Source organism: Sparassis crispa (assembly GCF_003851025.1).
Source record: "Sparassis crispa DNA, contig_000013F, whole genome shotgun sequence".
Lineage (NCBI taxonomy): Eukaryota > Fungi > Basidiomycota > Agaricomycetes > Polyporales > Sparassidaceae > Sparassis > Sparassis crispa.
In genome coordinates, this window is record NW_020939760.1 from 450,540 (window position 1) to 469,637 (window position 19,098).

The 19,098-nt window shown below is 52.1% G+C and overlaps 6 protein-coding genes across 6 annotated transcripts; 5 read left to right on the forward strand and 1 right to left on the reverse strand.

Moving 5' to 3' along the window:
* Nucleotides 1-549: 549 nt before the first annotated feature.
* SCP_1401600 (hypothetical protein) lies at nt 550-2,686 on the forward strand (the record flags this gene model as incomplete). The annotated part of the gene is made up of 7 exons (XM_027763867.1): nt 550-1,017; nt 1,147-1,704; nt 1,756-1,801; nt 1,856-2,220; nt 2,284-2,348; nt 2,399-2,429; nt 2,522-2,686. The coding sequence occupies 7 exons, from the start codon at nt 550-552 to the stop codon at nt 2,684-2,686; spliced, it is 1,698 nt and encodes a 565-aa protein (XP_027619668.1).
* Nucleotides 2,687-4,580: 1,894 nt separating this feature from the next.
* Nucleotides 4,581-6,151, forward strand: SCP_1401610 (Mitogen-activated protein; the record flags this gene model as incomplete). Its single annotated transcript, XM_027763868.1, has 8 exons — nt 4,581-4,689; nt 4,740-4,933; nt 4,981-5,041; nt 5,102-5,424; nt 5,473-5,733; nt 5,787-5,852; nt 5,949-6,009; nt 6,066-6,151. The coding sequence occupies 8 exons, from the start codon at nt 4,581-4,583 to the stop codon at nt 6,149-6,151; spliced, it is 1,161 nt and encodes a 386-aa protein (XP_027619669.1).
* Nucleotides 6,152-7,028: 877 nt separating this feature from the next.
* On the reverse strand, nt 7,029-8,885 carry SCP_1401620 (Putative G3BP-like; the record flags this gene model as incomplete). Its single annotated transcript, XM_027763869.1, has 3 exons — nt 7,029-7,391; nt 7,446-8,351; nt 8,718-8,885. 3 exons carry the CDS (start codon nt 8,883-8,885, stop codon nt 7,029-7,031), a joined length of 1,437 nt encoding a protein of 478 aa, XP_027619670.1.
* A 363-nt stretch (nt 8,886-9,248) lies between these two features.
* SCP_1401630 (Het-C-domain-containing protein) lies at nt 9,249-13,083 on the forward strand (the record flags this gene model as incomplete). The annotated part of the gene is made up of 24 exons (XM_027763870.1): nt 9,249-9,349; nt 9,403-9,445; nt 9,507-9,619; nt 9,682-9,706; nt 9,764-9,802; nt 9,852-9,887; nt 9,941-10,003; nt 10,071-10,148; nt 10,197-10,251; nt 10,301-10,434; nt 10,492-10,639; nt 10,697-10,738; nt 10,803-10,819; nt 10,875-10,880; nt 10,941-11,196; nt 11,248-11,274; nt 11,331-11,384; nt 11,439-11,461; nt 11,518-11,604; nt 11,665-11,685; nt 11,750-11,788; nt 11,838-11,885; nt 11,936-12,021; nt 12,081-13,083. The coding sequence occupies 24 exons, from the start codon at nt 9,249-9,251 to the stop codon at nt 13,081-13,083; spliced, it is 2,544 nt and encodes an 847-aa protein (XP_027619671.1).
* Nucleotides 13,084-13,387: 304 nt separating this feature from the next.
* Nucleotides 13,388-14,123, forward strand: SCP_1401640 (hypothetical protein; the record flags this gene model as incomplete). The annotated part of the gene is made up of 4 exons (XM_027763871.1): nt 13,388-13,448; nt 13,498-13,741; nt 13,793-13,879; nt 13,940-14,123. 4 exons carry the CDS (start codon nt 13,388-13,390, stop codon nt 14,121-14,123), a joined length of 576 nt encoding a protein of 191 aa, XP_027619672.1.
* A 1,056-nt stretch (nt 14,124-15,179) lies between these two features.
* SCP_1401650 (ATP-dependent RNA helicase MAK5) lies at nt 15,180-18,184 on the forward strand (the record flags this gene model as incomplete). Its single annotated transcript, XM_027763872.1, has 12 exons — nt 15,180-15,413; nt 15,471-15,603; nt 15,660-15,814; nt 15,869-16,336; nt 16,411-16,538; nt 16,610-16,812; nt 16,861-16,982; nt 17,045-17,214; nt 17,288-17,517; nt 17,577-17,757; nt 17,817-18,004; nt 18,057-18,184. The coding sequence occupies 12 exons, from the start codon at nt 15,180-15,182 to the stop codon at nt 18,182-18,184; spliced, it is 2,340 nt and encodes a 779-aa protein (XP_027619673.1).
* Nucleotides 18,185-19,098: the final 914 nt, after the last annotated feature.

Sequence of the window (19,098 nt, forward strand, 5' to 3'; positions counted from 1 at the left end):
TTTTAGTTTTTTTGTAGTGTGAGTTAGTTGGTGTCGTTGGATTGCCGCCGGATCTCCAGCGAGCGCTTGCCAGTGAGTATCCACATTTGGGTTTATTTGTCCCGCACCAAAACGTTGCGCCACAAACAAGAATCGGGAGGTTCAGTTTCAACGAGAACCGTCTACAAAAGTTCTGAATTTAGCTGTCACTTCGGACGGCTCTACTTGTGAGGCGTTAGACCATACGAACATGGTAACAATTGCACTAACTTTTTGATTAAATTCGAAGTATCGCTTCAAAGCAGTTCTGTGCCTTGGTAAAAGTCTAGGAAAAGGTTACAGCTTTGGTGAATTCTGTGTTTTCAAGCTTCAATGTACCAATTATGCTCACTTCTGGTAAATGTTTAAACGAGTTCTCGCAGATCTTCAGCTGAGCCTGATCCTCGAGGCTTGAGACTGCCCAGACAGACGAACTCGCTGTCCTCTGGACTTTTTACTGCTATACTGCACAAACAGTCTCGCATCCTTTGGTCTCGTCAAACGAATCTGTACTCTTGGAATATCTAGGTCATGTCTAAACCTACTGATACCCGTCCACCGGTTATTACGCCGAAGGGTCACCGTCCTCGCCCGACACGATCTCTGTCAACGACCGCACCACGGGTACCTACTCGTCGGCCCTCCGTAACTGGGCTTTCCCTCACTGGCACTCTCAACCCAGTGACGGGTGCACCCAAGGCTCAGCGCACCTCGAAGACCATCCAGAAGCTCGTCCTCCTCCCTTCAGCCCCTCAGACGAAGCCTCTTCCTATCGAGACTGAAGAGGAAGAGGAGCTTCTTGGGTATGAAAGGGATCGCGGCGTGCGAGAACACAAGAGCGCAGGCGAGCGCATGAGCAAGGAGCAAAGAGAGAAGGCGGGATTCAGGCGCATCACTGCGTATTGTGTCGCGGAAGGATTCAAGATGAAGTTGCTTGCGAGCTTCTTGAAACGGGAGCACAATGTGCATCCGCGGGTCTTCGATGAGGCTATGTATGTGGTGAGTCTGCTCTCGTTATCCCCTTCTTGTGTAAAAGAAGCGCATGTGCGGATTTCTCTGGTGTAGCTACGATTGGAGTTCTGCTTCCTTTGCGTGCTATTTGTATTCACATCCTGCTGATACCTTCAGATGTATCACTTCCCCCTCCTTCCGGCGTACGGCCCCAACTTGAACATCCGGTCCTCCGCCCCGCCTGCGCAATCTGACGGCGCCGAGGACCCAGAAGCAGGATTCTCTGAGGTGGAGGAGGACTGGTATCAGGGTTCGTACTTCAAGCCATCCTCGTCTCCCACAGCTGCAGCGCCCGCGATGGGGGGCTTCATACCGTCCACATCGCCGATTGTGACGGGCGCCGACTTGGTTGGCGCAACAGAAATAGAAGTGGTTCCAGAAACCAGTGCGAACGCTGACCTCTCGGTGGATGTGCAGCCCAAAGTACAGCAGGACGTACGAGAACAGCGTGTATTCAGGAGGAAACGCGGTGACGGTAGGGCAGGTAGGAAGAGCAGCACCGCGGCGTCTACCGAAGACTTCGCGGAGGCGATCTTCTTCGAGTATGGCGTCGTTGTATTCTTCGGATTTTCCGAGGAGCAGGAGCGGGGTATCCTCGAAGATGTGGAAGCTGCAGGAGCGCTGCGGCGCAAGCTGGTGGAAGCGGACTGGGAGATTGAGCAGTGTCATTATGCGGTGGGACTTAGACTTCCATTTTCAGCGCCCGGATATTGACTTTCGACCTAGCACAACCCCGATATTGCATACCCGCGGATCTACAACGACTTTTTCAGTGAGTACCCCCGCCGCAGTCATTAGCCCATGCTCACCATTCTTTATCGCCTAGCATTCAAGACGTACTCGCACCTCCTCAAGCTATCCGTCGCTCACGCCTTCGCCCAGTCCACACTCCTAGCGCATTACGAGACCCACGCGCACCGCATCCTCTCTTCCCAGGACACCACGTCCATCCCGCAGCAGCTCGCATCCACGGGCGTGCTCCGACTTTCACGGAAGGAAGCGCTGAAGCTGACCGGGCGACTGTTCACTCTGCGGCGCGACGTGAACCTGGTAAGTAATGTTTTGGATGTGCCGGAGCTCTTCTGGAGCGAGGCGAGCCTGAATGCGTTGTATGACGCTGTAAGGGAGTACATGGAGATCGGCGGCCGCGTGCAGGTATTGAATGAGAAGCTGGCCGTTGCGGAGGACTTGGTAGGTGTTATTTTCTGGTTGTTAGTGGTTTAACGTGCAACGCTGCTGAATGATTTTCGTCAGCTCGGAGCGATTCACGACCACCTGAATAATAATGCGATGGATCGCATTACGTGGATCATCATATGGTACGTCCCACAGCTGCGAAGATCACTGGTCCTTCCTGACCTCGCCGTAGGCTGATCGTTGTAGCGTGTGCTGTTGAACTGGTACGTGGTCCGCTCAATAATACCTCTTCTGTCGTCCCTTCCAACCGCTACGCTTCATTTGCCACATCGATGGTCGCTGACTCCACCTATAGGGTGAGATCCTCGCTCGACTTGTGGTACACGCGACGATGGGCGATTCTGTCCCTGTCGAGGTTCCGGTCTGCACGGGGGCTGTCGCAGCGCTGAGTGCGTTGTCGAGAGAGGAGGCGCTAAGGACACTGGAGCTTATTGCGGGAATCAACACCGACCAATCGTAGTAGCTTAGGGCGTGCTGGTGCAGGCGGCGAAAAGTTTTTCGATTAATTGGACTACATTGTGTAATGTAACGTGCATACTGGTACGACGCGCTCTCGGACTAATGCTGTATGATTAGCAGAATGGACACGCTTTTAACATGGACGTCGCGAAGGGAGGATGACAAGAACCGAGAACAGGCTGAATCTGTGTAAGCCGCCACGGTTGACAAATTCAGACAGATTTCTATCCGACGGTGACTTCATCACGATGTCGCTCACATTGGCACGCAATGTCAGTACAATGGTGATCACCAGCTAGATGATGGCGCGTCCAACTGCCAAGGATGACCTTGATTCTGATGCCTTAATTTCGCAGTTCAGAGCACCGGAAAGGAGAGGGATAATCAAAAAACAGCTGACAAGATGGATGTCCTGGGCGGCAAGGCGAGCGTTGGCTAGAACTGCCAGCGTATACAATGGACAAGATAGAGGACAACCAGTGAGGACACAGGATAGATAGGAACTGTACATGGTAGCAAACAGCAATGTCATTGGTAATAATTAGACTCGTAGACAGACAGTTGTCGCTGGGTGACGTCCTGCAAATCTGCACGTTGCTATAATGCGTCGCCAGGACAGTAGAGCGAGAGCAACTGCAACTGATGAGCAGCACACGGATAGGTATGTCTTTGACCAGTGTGTGAAGATCGGCAACAGTAGTAGTAACAAGATATGCGCCTCAAAGGGGGCATGGATGCGTTGGTGTTATCTGAGAGCGGAAATAGCAGCACCAGAGTCGCACTCAGATATTGCTAGAGTCTTGAAGGAATCGTGAGGATCGCCACGATTCGGCTAACTAAGCCATGATGCGGACAGAATATAGGATATGAAAACGAGAGTCTAGAAGACGTCGTTATATCGATAGCGATATATTGGTATGGCCTACGCTTGCGCAGAATGGCGGAAAGCCCGACAGTGAATGAAGACAAATGACGCTCTGCAGATGGTGGGGGATACACGTCCGTCGCGTAGTATGATTGGTCTGTCGTGCCATCATTGAATTCTTTGCCGATGGAGATACAGGATCCTAATCATTTCTGTCAGAAGGTATCAGAGAGTGCGCGACAAGAGTGATACGTAACTTAAGTAGCGGGCATCGGCTCCACTGACTGGACGGACGAGACGCGCTCTCCCTACAGAAAAATGTACGGCCGTAATACTTACGAAGATCTCGCCGGCTGCTGGACATTTTCACCGCAATTAAATAAAGTAAATGAATGGGAGCTTACCAGTATGCATGGTGAGTTGGAATGCAGCATCGTCGTAGGGGGTCGCGCTGACTGTTAGTACGCCTTAAGCACATTTTGGACTCGACAAATCTGTGTTATCGCCTTAACGTCGCTGCGCTGGTCAATCTACCTGGAACCAAATTCGATAAGCTATTGGCATTCATAGATTTAGGGAGGGACTCCTTCTCTATCTTTGTCTGTCTTTCCTTGGTTGAATGACACGTATCAACAACGCGATTTTGGTCACGTCCCTCCCATACGGACAGCAGTTTATTTAATCAAAAATTCTCATCGCTGATCGCAGGCTCACCGTATGGGACCGAAGTACTGCCATGGAAGTACTGCCGTTGATGAGCGTGTTGCCAACAGAGAGACAATGTCATGGACTTACAGCTGATCAACCGGATGAGCATGTCTCCATACCGGGTAAAGGCGACCGTCTGCAGATCAGAGGCGCCTATAGACGCTCTATTGTAGTCGCCACGACTCACGAGAAGGACCGGCAAAAGGCTGTTGCTGGGGTTACTTGTATTCCGACCACCACTTCCTCTGTTTCCACACAACAACTTCCCCGTTCCTTATAAGCACACGCTTCGTCTTTTGTGTTTTCCCCCCATACCTTCATCATGCCCGAACAGACACAACCGGGGGTGGCGGCAGCATCGACAAAGTCGAAACATGCACATGCGGCGTCGCAAGCACAACCTGCGCCTCGCAAGGTCCGCTTCAACGTCGGTGAGCGGGATTGTGTTAATTGTGTGCGAACACTACTGAACTGTCACCAGGATCGCAGTACCAGGTGCTCGACGTGGTGGGCGAAGGCGCATATGGCATTGTGTGCTCAGCAGTACACAAACCCAGTGGCCGCAAGGTTGCAATCAAGAAGATCGCCCCCTTCGACCACTCCATGTTCTGTCTGCGCACTCTCAGAGAGTTGAAACTACTGAAATTCTTGAGCGAAGCGGGCGTCAGCGAGAATGTAAGTTCTGCTTATGCTGCAATCCCCTTTGTCTAAACGAGTTGCAGATCATCTCAATTCTGGACATCATCAAACCTCCTTCAATCGAACAGTTCAAAGAGGTGTATCGTATGTTTTCTATGCAGTTGCATACGTTAACCTGTGTTGACGTCTGTCGACCCTCGGTAGTGATCCAAGAACTTATGGAAACCGACATGCACCGCGTCATCCGCACCCAGGACCTGTCTGACGACCACGCACAGTACTTTATTTATCAAACCTTGCGTGCGCTCAAAGCATTGCATTCCGCGGATGTCATCCATCGTGACCTGAAGCCATCAAACCTGCTCCTCAATGCCAACTGTGACCTCAAAGTATGCGACTTTGGACTCGCGCGCTCTGTTAAAACCGCCGAGCCATCAGGCACCGAGACAGGTTTCATGACTGAATATGTGGCGACACGATGGTACCGTGCGCCAGAGATTATGCTTACATTCAAACAGTACACGAAAGTGAGGGCTATTTAGGTTGCTTTTACGTCGTGCTAAAGTGGCGGTTAGGCTATCGACATCTGGTCGGTAGGCTGCATCCTGGCTGAGATGCTTTCTGGCAAGCCACTGTTCCCAGGGCGGGATTACCATCATCAACTCACGCTGATCCTCGATGTCCTTGGGACGCCCACGCTAGACGAGTTCTATGCAATCACGACGCGCCGGTCGCGCGATTACATCCGTGCGCTGCCGTTCAGGAAAAGGAAACCGTTCGCCCAGTTATTCCCGAACGCGAACCCTCTCGCTGTGGACTTCCTAACCAAGAGCTTGGTACGTGCATTCTTTACTTCTTTCTGTTTTGGCGCTGACCTGACACACAATAGACGTTTGATCCGAAAAAGCGCATCACTGTTGAGGACGCGCTCGCTCACCCGTATCTTGAAGCATATGTACGTGCACTGCCCATTTTCACAGTTCTTGAATCTGATCAACTGCCCGCGCGTCTGCCTTCACCTCTCGCGTTGATGACACCACCGGAAATACAGCATGACCCTGAGGATGAGCCTGTGGCGCCTCCACTAGACCCCGAGTTCTTCGAGTTCGATCGTGAGTGTTTCTGAATAATCGTCCAAACATGACCTTCTGATGTTCGTCCACTCCAGTGCACAAGGACGACATCAGCCGCGAGCAACTGAAGGAGCTTCTCTACAATGAAATCACGTCCTTCCGCCCGCCGCCTCTGACATAAGTTTCGCACACAGCGTCCACTTTCTCGTCTCCTGCGCTGTCTGATGTTATTGTATACGTGAGTACTCAGTCCGACTTCGCATACGGCGCGGGTCGTCCTACCAGGGTATCACGAGTCTCACGCGGTCTGCGCCTTATAGCCCGCTGATTGTCGTCCCCGCGCCACCGCGATACATCCGTCCTTCAAGCTAGTGTATCTATCACCCGCATCAACTCTTGTCGCCTCCCTTGCATCAAACTTGTTGCCATCGTTACGAAAGCCCTCCTATTTACTCTTGGAATTCGAAGACTTGCGCGCTGGCATGGAGGGCTCCCGATCTAGCTCGTGCATTTACTTCTCGTTAGAACGGCTGCTGCGCTGTAGTGTGGACTGAAATAGCCACTCGTCTGTCATTCCCTGGACGTTCTCGTGTTTTGAAGCTGCCATTGGGTTCATTCGTTTGGACTACGTGTGTAGACATAAGTAGGGTGCCGACGTGTGCGATGTACTCATCTGTACGTTGTTTACCAAAGGAAGCTCTGCCTTATTGTAAATTATGCATGCGTGAGGCGCCGGAGGGTGCACCAACTACGATTCTTGCAGTCGCGTCTCGAAGTGAAAATGTGTGAAGACATCATTCCAAAACAAAATGTTGCACACAACAGAAAGCGATGACACGAAAGCCGACATCAGATCGTTAAGAAACAAAAACAAATTTTCATACTTTTGATGGCCCACGCGGCACCCCCGACAGGACACAGGCCGTTTCTCTGTCCGCTGCAACGGCCCAGCCGGGGTCGGAAGGGACCCGCATCGCCACCCCACCTCACACTGCATACCGCATAGTCCTTCGAACAATAAGCACAGACATCAACATAAACACCCAAGACCAAGACATCTACTTCTGCGGGGGAGGTCCGCCCCGCCCACGGTTACCAGGTCCGCCTCGACCCCTGTAACCACCCCTCCCGCGATCGCCATTAACAGGCGGACCGCGAGGGGGAGGGCGGTCGCCGCGCTCCTTGCGCGTCTCAACGAGGATCTTCGCGAACCCGCCGCTCTCAAGGTCAATCCGCACCCCACCCTCTCCCCCTTGTGGAATGGGAAGCGACGCCGCAATCGCGCGTCGAGCGGCGTCCAGGTGAACGAACTCAAGGAAGGCGCACGCCTTCGGGCGGAGGATCTCGAGCTCCTTGATCGGCCCGAAGCGCTGCACGAGCGTCGCTTTCAGCGCGGCGTCCGAGATGTTCTCGGTGACACTCTGAGAAAATACAACGTGATTACTACGAAATTGTGGAAACAGCGTGGAATGTACCTTGACAAAGCACTGAGCGGTAGCAACGTTCTGCGCAGCGAAAAGCGCTGGATGCGGTGGCGGCCGCGCCGGGGCGTGGGGAAGAGGCTGCTGAGGACCATTGAGCGGGGCAGGAGACACGCTCGTGACTGGGGCCTCGCTGATGCCGCGAGTCTCCTGCGCGACCGCGCCCCACTTGCCCGAATCCTTCGCAGCAAGGTTAGCCCACGATCGCGGGGCAGCTGGTGCAGGAGCAGCAGGGGCCTGCATGGGGGTGGGAGCTGGCGGGTGGGAGGGAGGAGGAGGAGCGGGGGAGGCGGCGACTGGTTTATGCTGAGGGGCCGGGGGAGACACCGGTGGAGGAGAGGCCGTCGCAGGTGGTTCTGGCGAGGGGGAGGCCGACGGTACACCTTCGGCGGCGGGAGCAGGGACCGGCACAGACTCCACCGTTGGCTCTGCGTGAATACCGTTGGGCTGTTGGACCTCAGGCGCAGGTTGCGGAGCTGCTGGGGCGAGTGGCTCCTCGGCAGGCTTGACGGGCGCAGGTGCAGGTGTGGGCGTGTGCACAGGTTCGGGCTGCGGCTCGGCCGGTGGTGGCGGAGCGGGAATCGCAGGAGCCTGCACGACAACAGGATGCTCCGCAACGGAAGGGGCAGCATCCACATCTTCCGCTTCCTCTGCTTGATCATCGCTCTCAACCGTCTCCTCTTTGAGGAAACGGAAGATATCGTTAAGTACGAAATAACCGTTCGGCTGCTCGGCAAGGAAGAACGTCTGCACGAACTTGCGCCAGGGCTCGCCATGGTTCGACATCTCACCGATGACCTGGATGATGATACCGCCATTCGCGGACGATTGGGCATCGACGGAATGGATGAACACTTTGCAATCCTGAAAGCCGATCGAAGTGATTTTATTGTGGATTTCCTGCAGAGGAACAGTCAGCTCATGCTCCAACTTTCTGAACAACAATCAATGCCTGTCAAATATAAATGCCTAAAGAACAGTCAAAAAAGGACATGTCTCAGCATCCCAATACCTCATCAATTTCCACGTAAAGGGCCACATATATAGGCCGCTTAATTCTACCAAGTGAAAGATGAAAATTCGCCTGCAGACCACAGTGGCAGGCCGACTTGCAGTGGCGTTGCAACCTATTTCCACGAGCGAACGGCTCCGGAACAAAGATCTACCACGAGGTACGGAGGGAAACAAATGCACACATGGGATACCGACGGTGAAAAGATTGGCGAGTGCTCACCCACCGCCACTGAAGTAAAGAAGCGAACATACCTGTTGACCATAACATGGCTTGCCATCCTCGCCCTCAGTGCCGTGAATGAAAGTGGATGCCTTGGTGTAGAAACAGTGCAAACGATTGGGGTGCTTGTTGACGAAAGTGTAGTATTGCGGAACGAATTGCCAGCCGACTTCAGAAGGATTGACGGTGGGGTTTGTCATGATGGAGCTAATTCGTTACATGTCAGTTTGGCAAAGGAGAAAATGATAATGTATTTTATCAACGCACCGTGAGGACAGAAAGGAAGAAAAAGCAAAAGTTCTAGGAGTGGGCCACAGAGGCGAGCAGTCGACGCAGACGAGGAGCGTGAGCAGAACGAAGCCACAAAATCTTAGACGCGCACTGACGCGAGCTGCACAGACTCCGTCCCAGTGTGTGTGCTAGAGAAATTCTATCTTGGGGAACAATTTAAGCTCCGCCTCCGGGGGTCGGTCGGAAGTGATGTCACCTAGGCGCACTGCTCTTGGCACAAAGTTGACTTGGGTCGAAGTCGAGCCAAGAAATTCTTCTTGTAATTGAACTTCATGGCGTCCAGCTCCCACATCTTGCTGATACTCCTCTGCATCCTAGTATTTTGTCTTTCCGAAAATGGCGTATGTGCCTTTGGTGCGGGAAATATCCCTGGGTCAGTTGCGATCTCGTGAATTTGAACAACTGATCGTAATTCGATGACTGCAGCTTCGCATACATGGAAGGAAGAGCCTTCCGCCATGGCGATATTGTGAATTTACCTAGCGTTTGAGGTCGTCATTGACCACACTGATAAAAATAATTCTTTGCAGGAGGACACCCTGGGAGAACTTGCCAAACAAGCTGGCGGTTTCGCACTCGGTGCTCTGATAGGTAGGGGAGGATCCAAATTTGGTGACCTAGACATCAAACGTGTTTACTTTGGGTGAGACAACATGTGAACTTGGACGACACGCGATCTGCATGACTGACGTTGTTTCTCTCTAGTAATTGGCTGCGGGATTATAGTCAGGTTTGTCTCGCTGCATCCGAATATTCGATTGTCAGGAGTCATACTCCTCTACCACAGGCTGTGGATGTCTCTGGATTACAGAAGCTCCAACTACAGGTTGGTAAAAATTATACACATGAGCGTAATTTCTAACAGCTTTTGGCAGACTATAGTAAATCTGTGCATGGTCTTGGGATTCATGGTACTATTATTACGGCTTTCTGAATGATCCTATGCTGAATTGTTTTGATTCAGGCTCACGGTTATGCTACCGATGAGTTTGAGGTCACACCCGAGCGGCTGGGTGTTTATTTACCTGTACGTGTTCTTGATGACGCCACAGCTATGTGAGAACATCAATCAATCCAATTCTTGGCCTCCATAGATCGAACATATCGACAATCCCAAAGGGTATCCACATAATGCTAGACAATACCATCCGCAACTACGAGGGCCCGTTGATGTGTGTATCTCCGCTACTGAGCCAGACATAGTCTCATGCTGCATTTAGCCCCGAGAATTGGACATCGATCCTCGCACGGGGATGAAGAACTACATTGCCAATGGCAAGTTCACCCATTTTCCCGTATATTTTTACACTAATTTCAAGCTCAGAAAACGGATCATGGGACACCTCCAAGGCGCTCGTTCGCCGTACGCTCCAACACTGCATCCAATTTGGACGGCAGTACCGCTCCCAGGGCAGGACCACAGATTTATATGAATCGTACCGCTTGCTCGGCCAGGCTGTACGTACGCCCATCATTCGACGTCAATGTGCGGACTTGCGGCTCACACGGACATAGTTACACACTTTGGAGGACTTTTCTGCACACTCAAACTTCTGTGAACTTTCTCTGAGGGCGCTCGGGCACGACAACGTCTTCGTGCATGTCGGTGGCCAGGTGCGTATCCAAGCACCCGGCGGGAAGTGGGTTGCACCGCTTGTTACAGGTACGTCTGTAACGTCGATAAAATAGGCAAAGAGTGAAAACTAAATGCATGACATAGGTACATTCGGTTCTAGTGATTTCATTCACAGCTTGCTAGGAGGTACGTTTTGTTCTGAACGTTGGAATGGGTCGTAACGCTCAAATTTCATTACCATACTTTGAAGAGGCGACCGATCACATTGTAAGTTATTTTCCCTTCAGTATTTGCTCTCTTGATAACCTCATCATAATTACAGAGTGAAGTATGTATTGGTTGGAGGCCCTCTTTATTATCCCCCCTAAATTCACCTCGATCATCGTAGGCATCCGTGACCGACCTCAACGCAGAGCTCAAGAAAGCTCGCGCCAAGTCGGAGAACAACGGTGGTGCCGTGGATAATCTCCGCGATCTGCTCTTCAAGCTACCTGGCGGAAGTGGCAGCGAGATGTCGAGGGAGATAGAGGGCGTCGAGCGCATTAGGGCGGCACCCAACCACCCAGGGGAAAAGAGGCCCGAGGAGATGAGCCCACAGGAGCTGCACGCAGTCCTGTGGCAGGTCCTGACGTTCAGGGATTCCAGTACGTTTGGAGGTCTTGTCGGTGACGACGACCTTGCTGATTCTTGTTCAGTGATGAAGAAGATCACTATAATTATTGGTGAGGCTACCTCCAAAATATTGTAGTTACACCTGCTCACCAGTCCTGTTTTCCAGAGAAGATACCTGGACTGGGATCCTTACTTGAGAAAATCAGCGACTCGGTATCCGGTACGGCAATTAATTGTTGTAGCGTAGTGTACTCGGCTAACTTGTGTTTCTCAGTTTTTGTGTTCACGACTCTCGAGGTATGCATGTTTCGAGCAAGTCCTGTGTGCTCCAATCGACTAAACGCGTGTTACAGCCCTTCATCAAGCCGATCATGAAGCAAGCAACATCTGGATTGATGGCCGCTTCTGGCGAAGTCATCGACAAGCATGACCAGTACGAGGTCCGTCGCTGAGCATGAGTTCCGTTCGCGTACACCGTGCTGAAATTTCCATCTGGTCAGGTTTTTGACGATCCGCGAGCCGTAAGTATTGCATCAAATCCATGAGAATAAAAAACCTCGAGTCTCACTGATTAACAACATACAGTCGGATCCGACTCACTCGTTCTTGAGCAAAGATCATTTCGTGAGTAAAGTATAATTCTTCTTTGCACTATTTCTCACAAATATCGTAGAATCTGATTTTGAATGAACCCGCCGGACATCTGGCAAAGATCATCTTGGTTTGTATTGAGAACTTGTATTGCATGACCGCGGTTAACACTATTACAAGACCCACACCGTCAACCTGGTAGTCAAGGCATGGGAAGACACGTCGCTCAACGCCCACAGCATCGCCGAAGACGTTTTGCAATGCCTGTAAGTGTTTTCATTATCTTTTCGGCATTACGGACAAACATGCCCTTGTTACTCCCCAGCTTTCATCCCGACTTTCACCAGCGCAACTCCAAGATCCAACGCGACATGATGGAGTACATGAGGAACTGGGTTCAAGGACTCGGCGGCCGCCAACGCGAGATAGTCGACCGGCTCAGCAAGGATGCAGTTCGAAACCACAGGAACGTCCGAGGGACAGGCGAGGGCGGTTCCGTTACAGCACAGGGCACCTTTGCACAGAACATCGGTTTGCAGGCACAGCACGACATCATAGCAGATGTCCCTGGCCTGGCTGCAGCCCAATCGCTCTTTGGTAAGGTCGGTGCTGTCGGCTCGAGCGCCAGCCAGCTGCCCGGACAGGCGCAGGCGTATCTGGGAAGTTTCGGGGTTGGTTCGAGCTCTGGGGCGGTGCGTGTTGCGCCTGGTGGTCCGCCAGGGACCGAGACATTCGTCGACGTGCGTGAGTACACAAGCACGCAAGCTATACCATCCGAGGATCTTCCCTACGCTGTCCACCATGGACATCACCCTCATGAGAGATACGAAGGTCAGTTTGCTTCAGGACAGACCGCGTCGTACTATTCGGAGAGTCATGCTGTCAGTATGCCTTCGGAGGAGTATCAGGCCTCTTCGTACGGCACGTCCGGCACGCAATCTTTGTCCCGTCCCTACCATCGCGAGGAAATACAGTCCTCGTTTTCGTCGTATGCCCCGCCCCCTGGCCCGCCAGCGTCCTTCCCATCGAACGAGCCTGCGCACAGCGGATACAACCCAGAATATGCAAGCGGGTACAACCAGTCGTCGTTCTCATCTGGCGGCACGGGTCCCTCGTATCAATCTTATGGAAGGAATGAGCGACCAGGGTATGGTGCGTATGCATCCCCGTACGGTGCGCCGCCGCCTCCTCGACCTGGAGGTCCTAGCTTTCCTGGCGCATATGCCCCGCCTCCAGGACCCCCGCCGTTCCCCGGACAAGAGCAGTATCCGCCGCCTGGTCCTTATGGAGGTCCGCCGCACCCGGAGAGGCGGTATGACGGATGGTAAGGAGTCTTTGTTCGAATATGATGACGGGAAATTGTGACGAAAGACCGGGTTTCCCTTTTTGTAAATGCACGTTATGACCTGTACCAGATACGAAGAACCGTGTTTGTTATCATGAAAGCAAATTATGAGTCAACAAGTTATGAGAGTTAAGCCTTTACTTGACTAGGCGTTGGCTGGAGCCTTCTGACGGCCATGGCCAAGCACTAGAACACCCCTATGTCCATACGAGGCGTAAACCGCTTCCTCGAGCTCATGCCTCCTGAAATCTCTGAATAAACCACCATCTACGGAAAGCTGCCAAAATATGTTGAGTTTGGCGAGACGTTCTGCCCATATCAAAGTGCCCCGCGGCCGGGCTGTTGCTGGTGAGTATCTTCTAGTCGCGAGTGCCGTGGATATTAACAAGTTGCAAAGGAGCGACGGCTGTTCGTGTCTCACCGTTCCACTCTCCTATCCGTCAGAAGAGCTATGACACCATGCCGAGCCCCGCAGACGATGCTCCTGAGTTCGCAGTCGATGACAGCGGCCTCGGAGCAGACCGCGACTGGACTAACTACGACGCCTTGCTACGCTTCTTGGGCTTGAAGGACTGGGACGGCCGAGTAGTGCAATTCGACAATGGAATCGTGGGATTGGAGACCGGAGGCGTGATCAGGTCGTACGTCAATCGTTACCTCACTGGCAGCGATGTCCTATTCGTGGTTCGCAGACTTGTGGATGACTACGCTGCTTGGAGCGTCGGCGGTTTGACGGTGCCCTTGCAATCCGGTGATTACACTTCCGACATCGACAATGGGTGCATATTTCCTTCGCATCTTCGGGGGCGCGTCTGACGTACTTCCGTTACGCGCTGAAGGGCCATTATCGCGATGTCGAAAAATAGCGCAAAATGGGAGAAACCGTACATGAACGACGAAGAGAAGTATGACTCTTTTGATGAAGACGACAAGGAGCGTAAGGACCACGACAAGCCGGACAGTGGCCTGCGCAAGAAACAAATCGAGCGCAAGGAGGATGTTGAGTGGGAGAAGAAGACGTAGAATGCAAATTAGATGATTGTACTTGCTGTATTCCTTCTTGCTGACCCGACGCCGCAAATCGCGATGTATTTGTATATTTGTAAGACAGATGTATTATTGATCACTAGTTTTCTCGATATTTCGAAGAGCCTGACACGAAAGCGATGAGGGTCGTTCTGCCTGCAGGGTTCGTCAGTCCACGAGATGGGTGTTGTGCTTACGACTTGTTTCATGCCGAGCACACCTGGCAGACGTGATTTCGCAGTATATAGTGTGCAATTCGTGAGGGATGTGTACCAGGGCAGTACGAGGGAAACAATTCCGATGATAGCTGAGTATTTGGCCCAATTCCAGTTGATCACCTACATCTTGTATTGCGAGAATTCAATTAACCAGTCGAAACGCAAACCAGGCTTCCATTGTATTGAAAGCATATGTAGTCTCGTTAAGTCGTGTCGACAGCGGGAAAAAATTATAACCAACAGCGACAAATTAGCAGCAGCATCACAGATGTCGATGACCACATACACCAGCGTGACGGACGCATAGCCGTGAGCAGTCCAGTACCGTCATCAAAGACCACGAAACGCATCAAGAGTGTCTGGCAAGATCTCACTGCAGAATAACAGTAGTAGATTGGGGGAGAATGATTCATGGATGTTCATACTCCTCACAGTCGCTTGCAAGTAGCATCATCGGGTGGCGAGATTCCAGAACAGAGACTTCCAGCAGCGGCAAGGAAATCATCCTCGGCTCGATGATATCCAACACTGAAATTCCAAGGCTTTTGGTATCATTCAATGAGAACTCTTCGGGGTTCTAGGATATGTGGGGTGAATCCTAAGGAGTGTCGAAAGGGGGTACAGTAGAATGAAGTTCCTTCAAAAGTTCGTTGACCTGAAGACTGAAGTTGAACCTGAGCGCCTCGAGGCGCCACGAGGATATCAAATCACGTGGTCGCGAAAATCTCGCGCAAGCGCTCATCATATTCCTCTGAACACTTAGAGGACGGGACAGTTCATATACCTGCCGAAAGTCTGTAAACTTACTATCACTCTGTGCTGATCGGACCCTATCATGACTGCCGGAAAACCAGGGGTGAAACGGAAACAAGGGCAGCTTCCATTACCCTCGCGCAAGAAGACCAAGACTGTACATCTGACTACCGACGATCTTCCATGGAAGACCATTTCCCGACCCAAGGAGGCAGACTTAGGCGACGGTTTCGATGGTTTACTGGAATTGGAGGAGGTAGACGACGTGCAAGTTGTGTATGAAGAGACAGAGGGAGGGAAGGTTGTCAAGTTTAAGGTGAGATCCTGGAATGCATTCATCGGAATGCGCCAAATGACTCAAGGTTGTTCACAGGTCGCAGGAGAAAAGTCCGAGGAAGATGAGAGAGGGGCAGCGCCTTCGGAGGATATGACAGTGCTAGATGAAGAGTCTCCAGAAGGAGAGGGCTCAGAGACCGTGCCAGACCTGCCTGAAGAATCGTTTGACTGTAGGTCTGCCCATATTCAAGGCGTTCGTCTCATCTTACCATCGCTATGACACCAGCAGAGAGCAAGATGCCCAACTGGCACCCATTCTCTCTCCATCCCAGATTATTTCGCGCATTACACTCTGAACAATTTCTGACCCCCACGCCAATACAAGCAGCCGCCCTTCCGCTTGCTCTGAAAGGGAGGGATGTCGTTGGCGTAGCGGAAACCGTGAGTGCTACTCGGCCATGTTCTTTGGTCATAATCTCATAGGGCACGGCGCAGGGGTCCGGGAAAACGCTGGCGTATGGTTTGCCCATTTTGCACTATCTACTGATGCAAGCCACACATACGGCTGGAAAAACTGCCCAGAGTAGAAGAGAGCTACGCGCTCTCATCCTTGCTCCGACGCGCGAACTTGCACTCCAGGTCTCGTCTCATCTAAACACCTGTCTCAATCACCTGGCTGCAGAATCATCAAGTGCAAGTGGAGACAACAAGGCCCAAGAGACGGACCAGGGCAGCTCAGTCCCGGCGGACGCAGAAACGAGTGAAGGGCAAGGCCGGAAGAAAGGAAAGGTGAAGCAAAAACGACAATCAGGAGATGTCACCGCGGGACCGAAGGTGCCGCCGCTCGTGAGCGTAGTGGCGATTGTGGGTGGGATGTCAGCACAAAAGCAGCGGCGTCTCCTCTCGCGGGGTGTTGATGTTCTCGTTGCTACTCCTGGGCGGCTTTGGGATATCATACAAGAGGTGAGTCGGCTGGACGAACTTAGCTGGTCCCCAAACTTTACTATTTACGCTCACGTTTTGATACCGTCCACCAGGATGACGAGTTGGCGAACCAGATTGAGAAGCTCAGATTTCTTGTTCTCGATGAGGCGGATCGCATGATCGAAGCTGGACATTTCGCGGAGATGGAAAACATCCTGCGGCTCACGCTGCGCCAAGCAGAGTCAGTATGATTCGTTTTACTAGTGCTCATTCAGATATGGGCCGCTCATTCGGTGCTTACGAATCTTGCAGAGACGACGAAGTCGAGCCTGTGCCAGATATGGGCCTCGGAGCTGCTGAGAGGGAGGACGCCGAAGATAGCAAGCAGGGTGTCAAGGAGGGCGAGATGCAGACGTTCGTGTTCTCAGCGACACTCAGTAAGGATCTGCAACGCAATCTAAAAAAGAGGGCGCGGCCTACAAAGAGGAGGAATGACAAACCGGCCTCTACGCTTGGTACGTCGCCGGTCATCTTCGTAAGAGAGTTTAGTCTGATGATACTAGACGACCTGCTTATGCGGCTTGACTTCCGCGATCCCTCGCCTGCGGTTATTGACCTGAGCCCTGAAGGCGGGGTGGTAGCTACCCTGCAGGAAAGCAAGATTGAGTGTCTTTCGAGCGATAAGGTACATGATACGTCACCGTCGATGTCAATATAGCTGACAAGCCCTGGTCTCGCCCTCTCCAGGATGCATATCTGTACTATTTCCTACTCAGATACCCAGGCCGAACGCTGGTGTTCCTCTCAGCTATCGACGGCATCCGAAGATTACTTCCACTTATGGATCTTCTCGGATTACCAGCCTTTCCCTTGCATTCACAACTGGAGCAGCGGCAGCGATTGAAGAACCTTGATCGGTGCGAATACGTTAAAGTCGGCCCTCTTACCCGCACCGCAAAGCTGATCCTGTCGTTCGAACATCGCTGTCAGATTCAAATCGACTCCTCATGGTGTCCTCCTAGCGACGGACGTTGCAGCCCGTGGGCTGGATATTCCTGCGGTCGATCACGTCGTACACTACCAGGCTCCCCGCACGGCTGACGCGTACGTGCACCGCAATGGGCGAACCGCGCGCGCGATGCGGCGCGGTTTCAGTCTCCTGATGTGTGCGCCGGACGAGCGCAAAATCGTCCGCGCGTTGATGCGCAGTCTCGGCAGGCGTATGTTAACTCTACAAATCGATTCTTCCGACCTTTCTGATGCAGTTGGTCAAATGCAGAAGATGAGATTCCCGAGATGCCGATGGAGCTTCATATGCTCGACAAGCTGAAGGCACGCACCCAGCTGGCGCGCCAGATCGACTCTGCGCAGCACAAGGTGCGAAAAGAGAACCACGATCGCAACTGGCTGAAAGAGGCGGCGGAGGCTATGGAGATTGAGCTGGACTCTGACTTCGCGAGGTGAGTAGGCGTTTCATTCGAAATTTGACGACGTGCTTACGCTCTTCAATTTGTTTTAGTGCATCCGAGGGGGAAGGCGAAGGTGCGCCGTCCAAGCGAGTGCGCAAGGCCACGAACGCGAAGACGGCGGCGATGAAAGCCGAGCTCAAGCAGCTACTTGCTCAGCCCCTCGTCGCGCGTGGCGTGTCGACGCGGTATATCACGTCTGGCAGCACATCTATCGCGGACGACATGCTCGCGGGTGAATGTGCGCGTGATAGTCCACTCGAACTGACCAACCACTGATATGAACTGATTAGACCATGAAACTATGGTTGGACTGAAGAAGGTGGAAGCGGGTAGCGATTTGGTACCCGTAAAGAAGCGCAAGAAGTCGAAGGTGAAGGCAGAGGTTGAGGAGTGGAATGGATTCAGCTCTGAAAACTGATCGCTTCAAATTCTGTGTGGATCTTTGATTTGCTGAATTTCACATGTGCACACCTTTGCAGGAAGAGTCTTGTGAGACTCAGTCACCAGTGCTTCGGCCCTATCTATGGCAGTCACTAATTACAGGGCCTCCTTTTGTACACGAGTTTGCGATCTCAGTGAGTGGAGCGTACTAGTATTTCAGTCGATGGATGATGCATTTTCTCACTCTGGTGAGCATGATTTGCACCAGTAAGAGGACTCAGTACTCAGTGACAGTATCGCACGTGGTGTGACTACTGCTTCAGCCAGTGAGGGACTTTTGAGCTTGGAGGCAGACAAGGACTTTATGAAAAGAATTCTAGCTATTCTCAAGTCTCTACCCTACGTCATCATCGATCATCGATCATCAACTAGTCGGTCGCTCATCAAGTATTGTTCTGTGACGATATTCTTTCAGAAATCCTCGGCTATTTGTCGTCTGACCGCAAAGAACTCGCGCAGCTTGCTGTGCTATGTAAGGCATTCTCCAATTCCGTGTTGGACTAGTGTTGGGCCTATTGTGGAAGGAGGTGCCGAAGTTGCTGCCATTGCTGAAGATTTTACTTGTGCAAGTGGTGCACCATGGGGACACAAAATTATATGTGCCCTTTCGACGTTGAGCTACCAATTTGTCTCTCACTTACGATCCTCTTTCCAACATAGATATTAGGCTTTCAAGACCGCTACTGGAGTTATACCAGTTGAGCCATGTGTCACTATGGTTGTCTTATTCACTTGGTCACCGATGACATCCACGATATGGCGATGGCATGGCCCATGTTCACAGAGCTTAGCTTGGAGTGCATTTCCAGGCAAATTTATGTCCATTCACTGGCAGGTCTTGGTCATCACTGCCCTAAGCTCGAGAAATTCAGTCTTCCTTCAATTTCACTT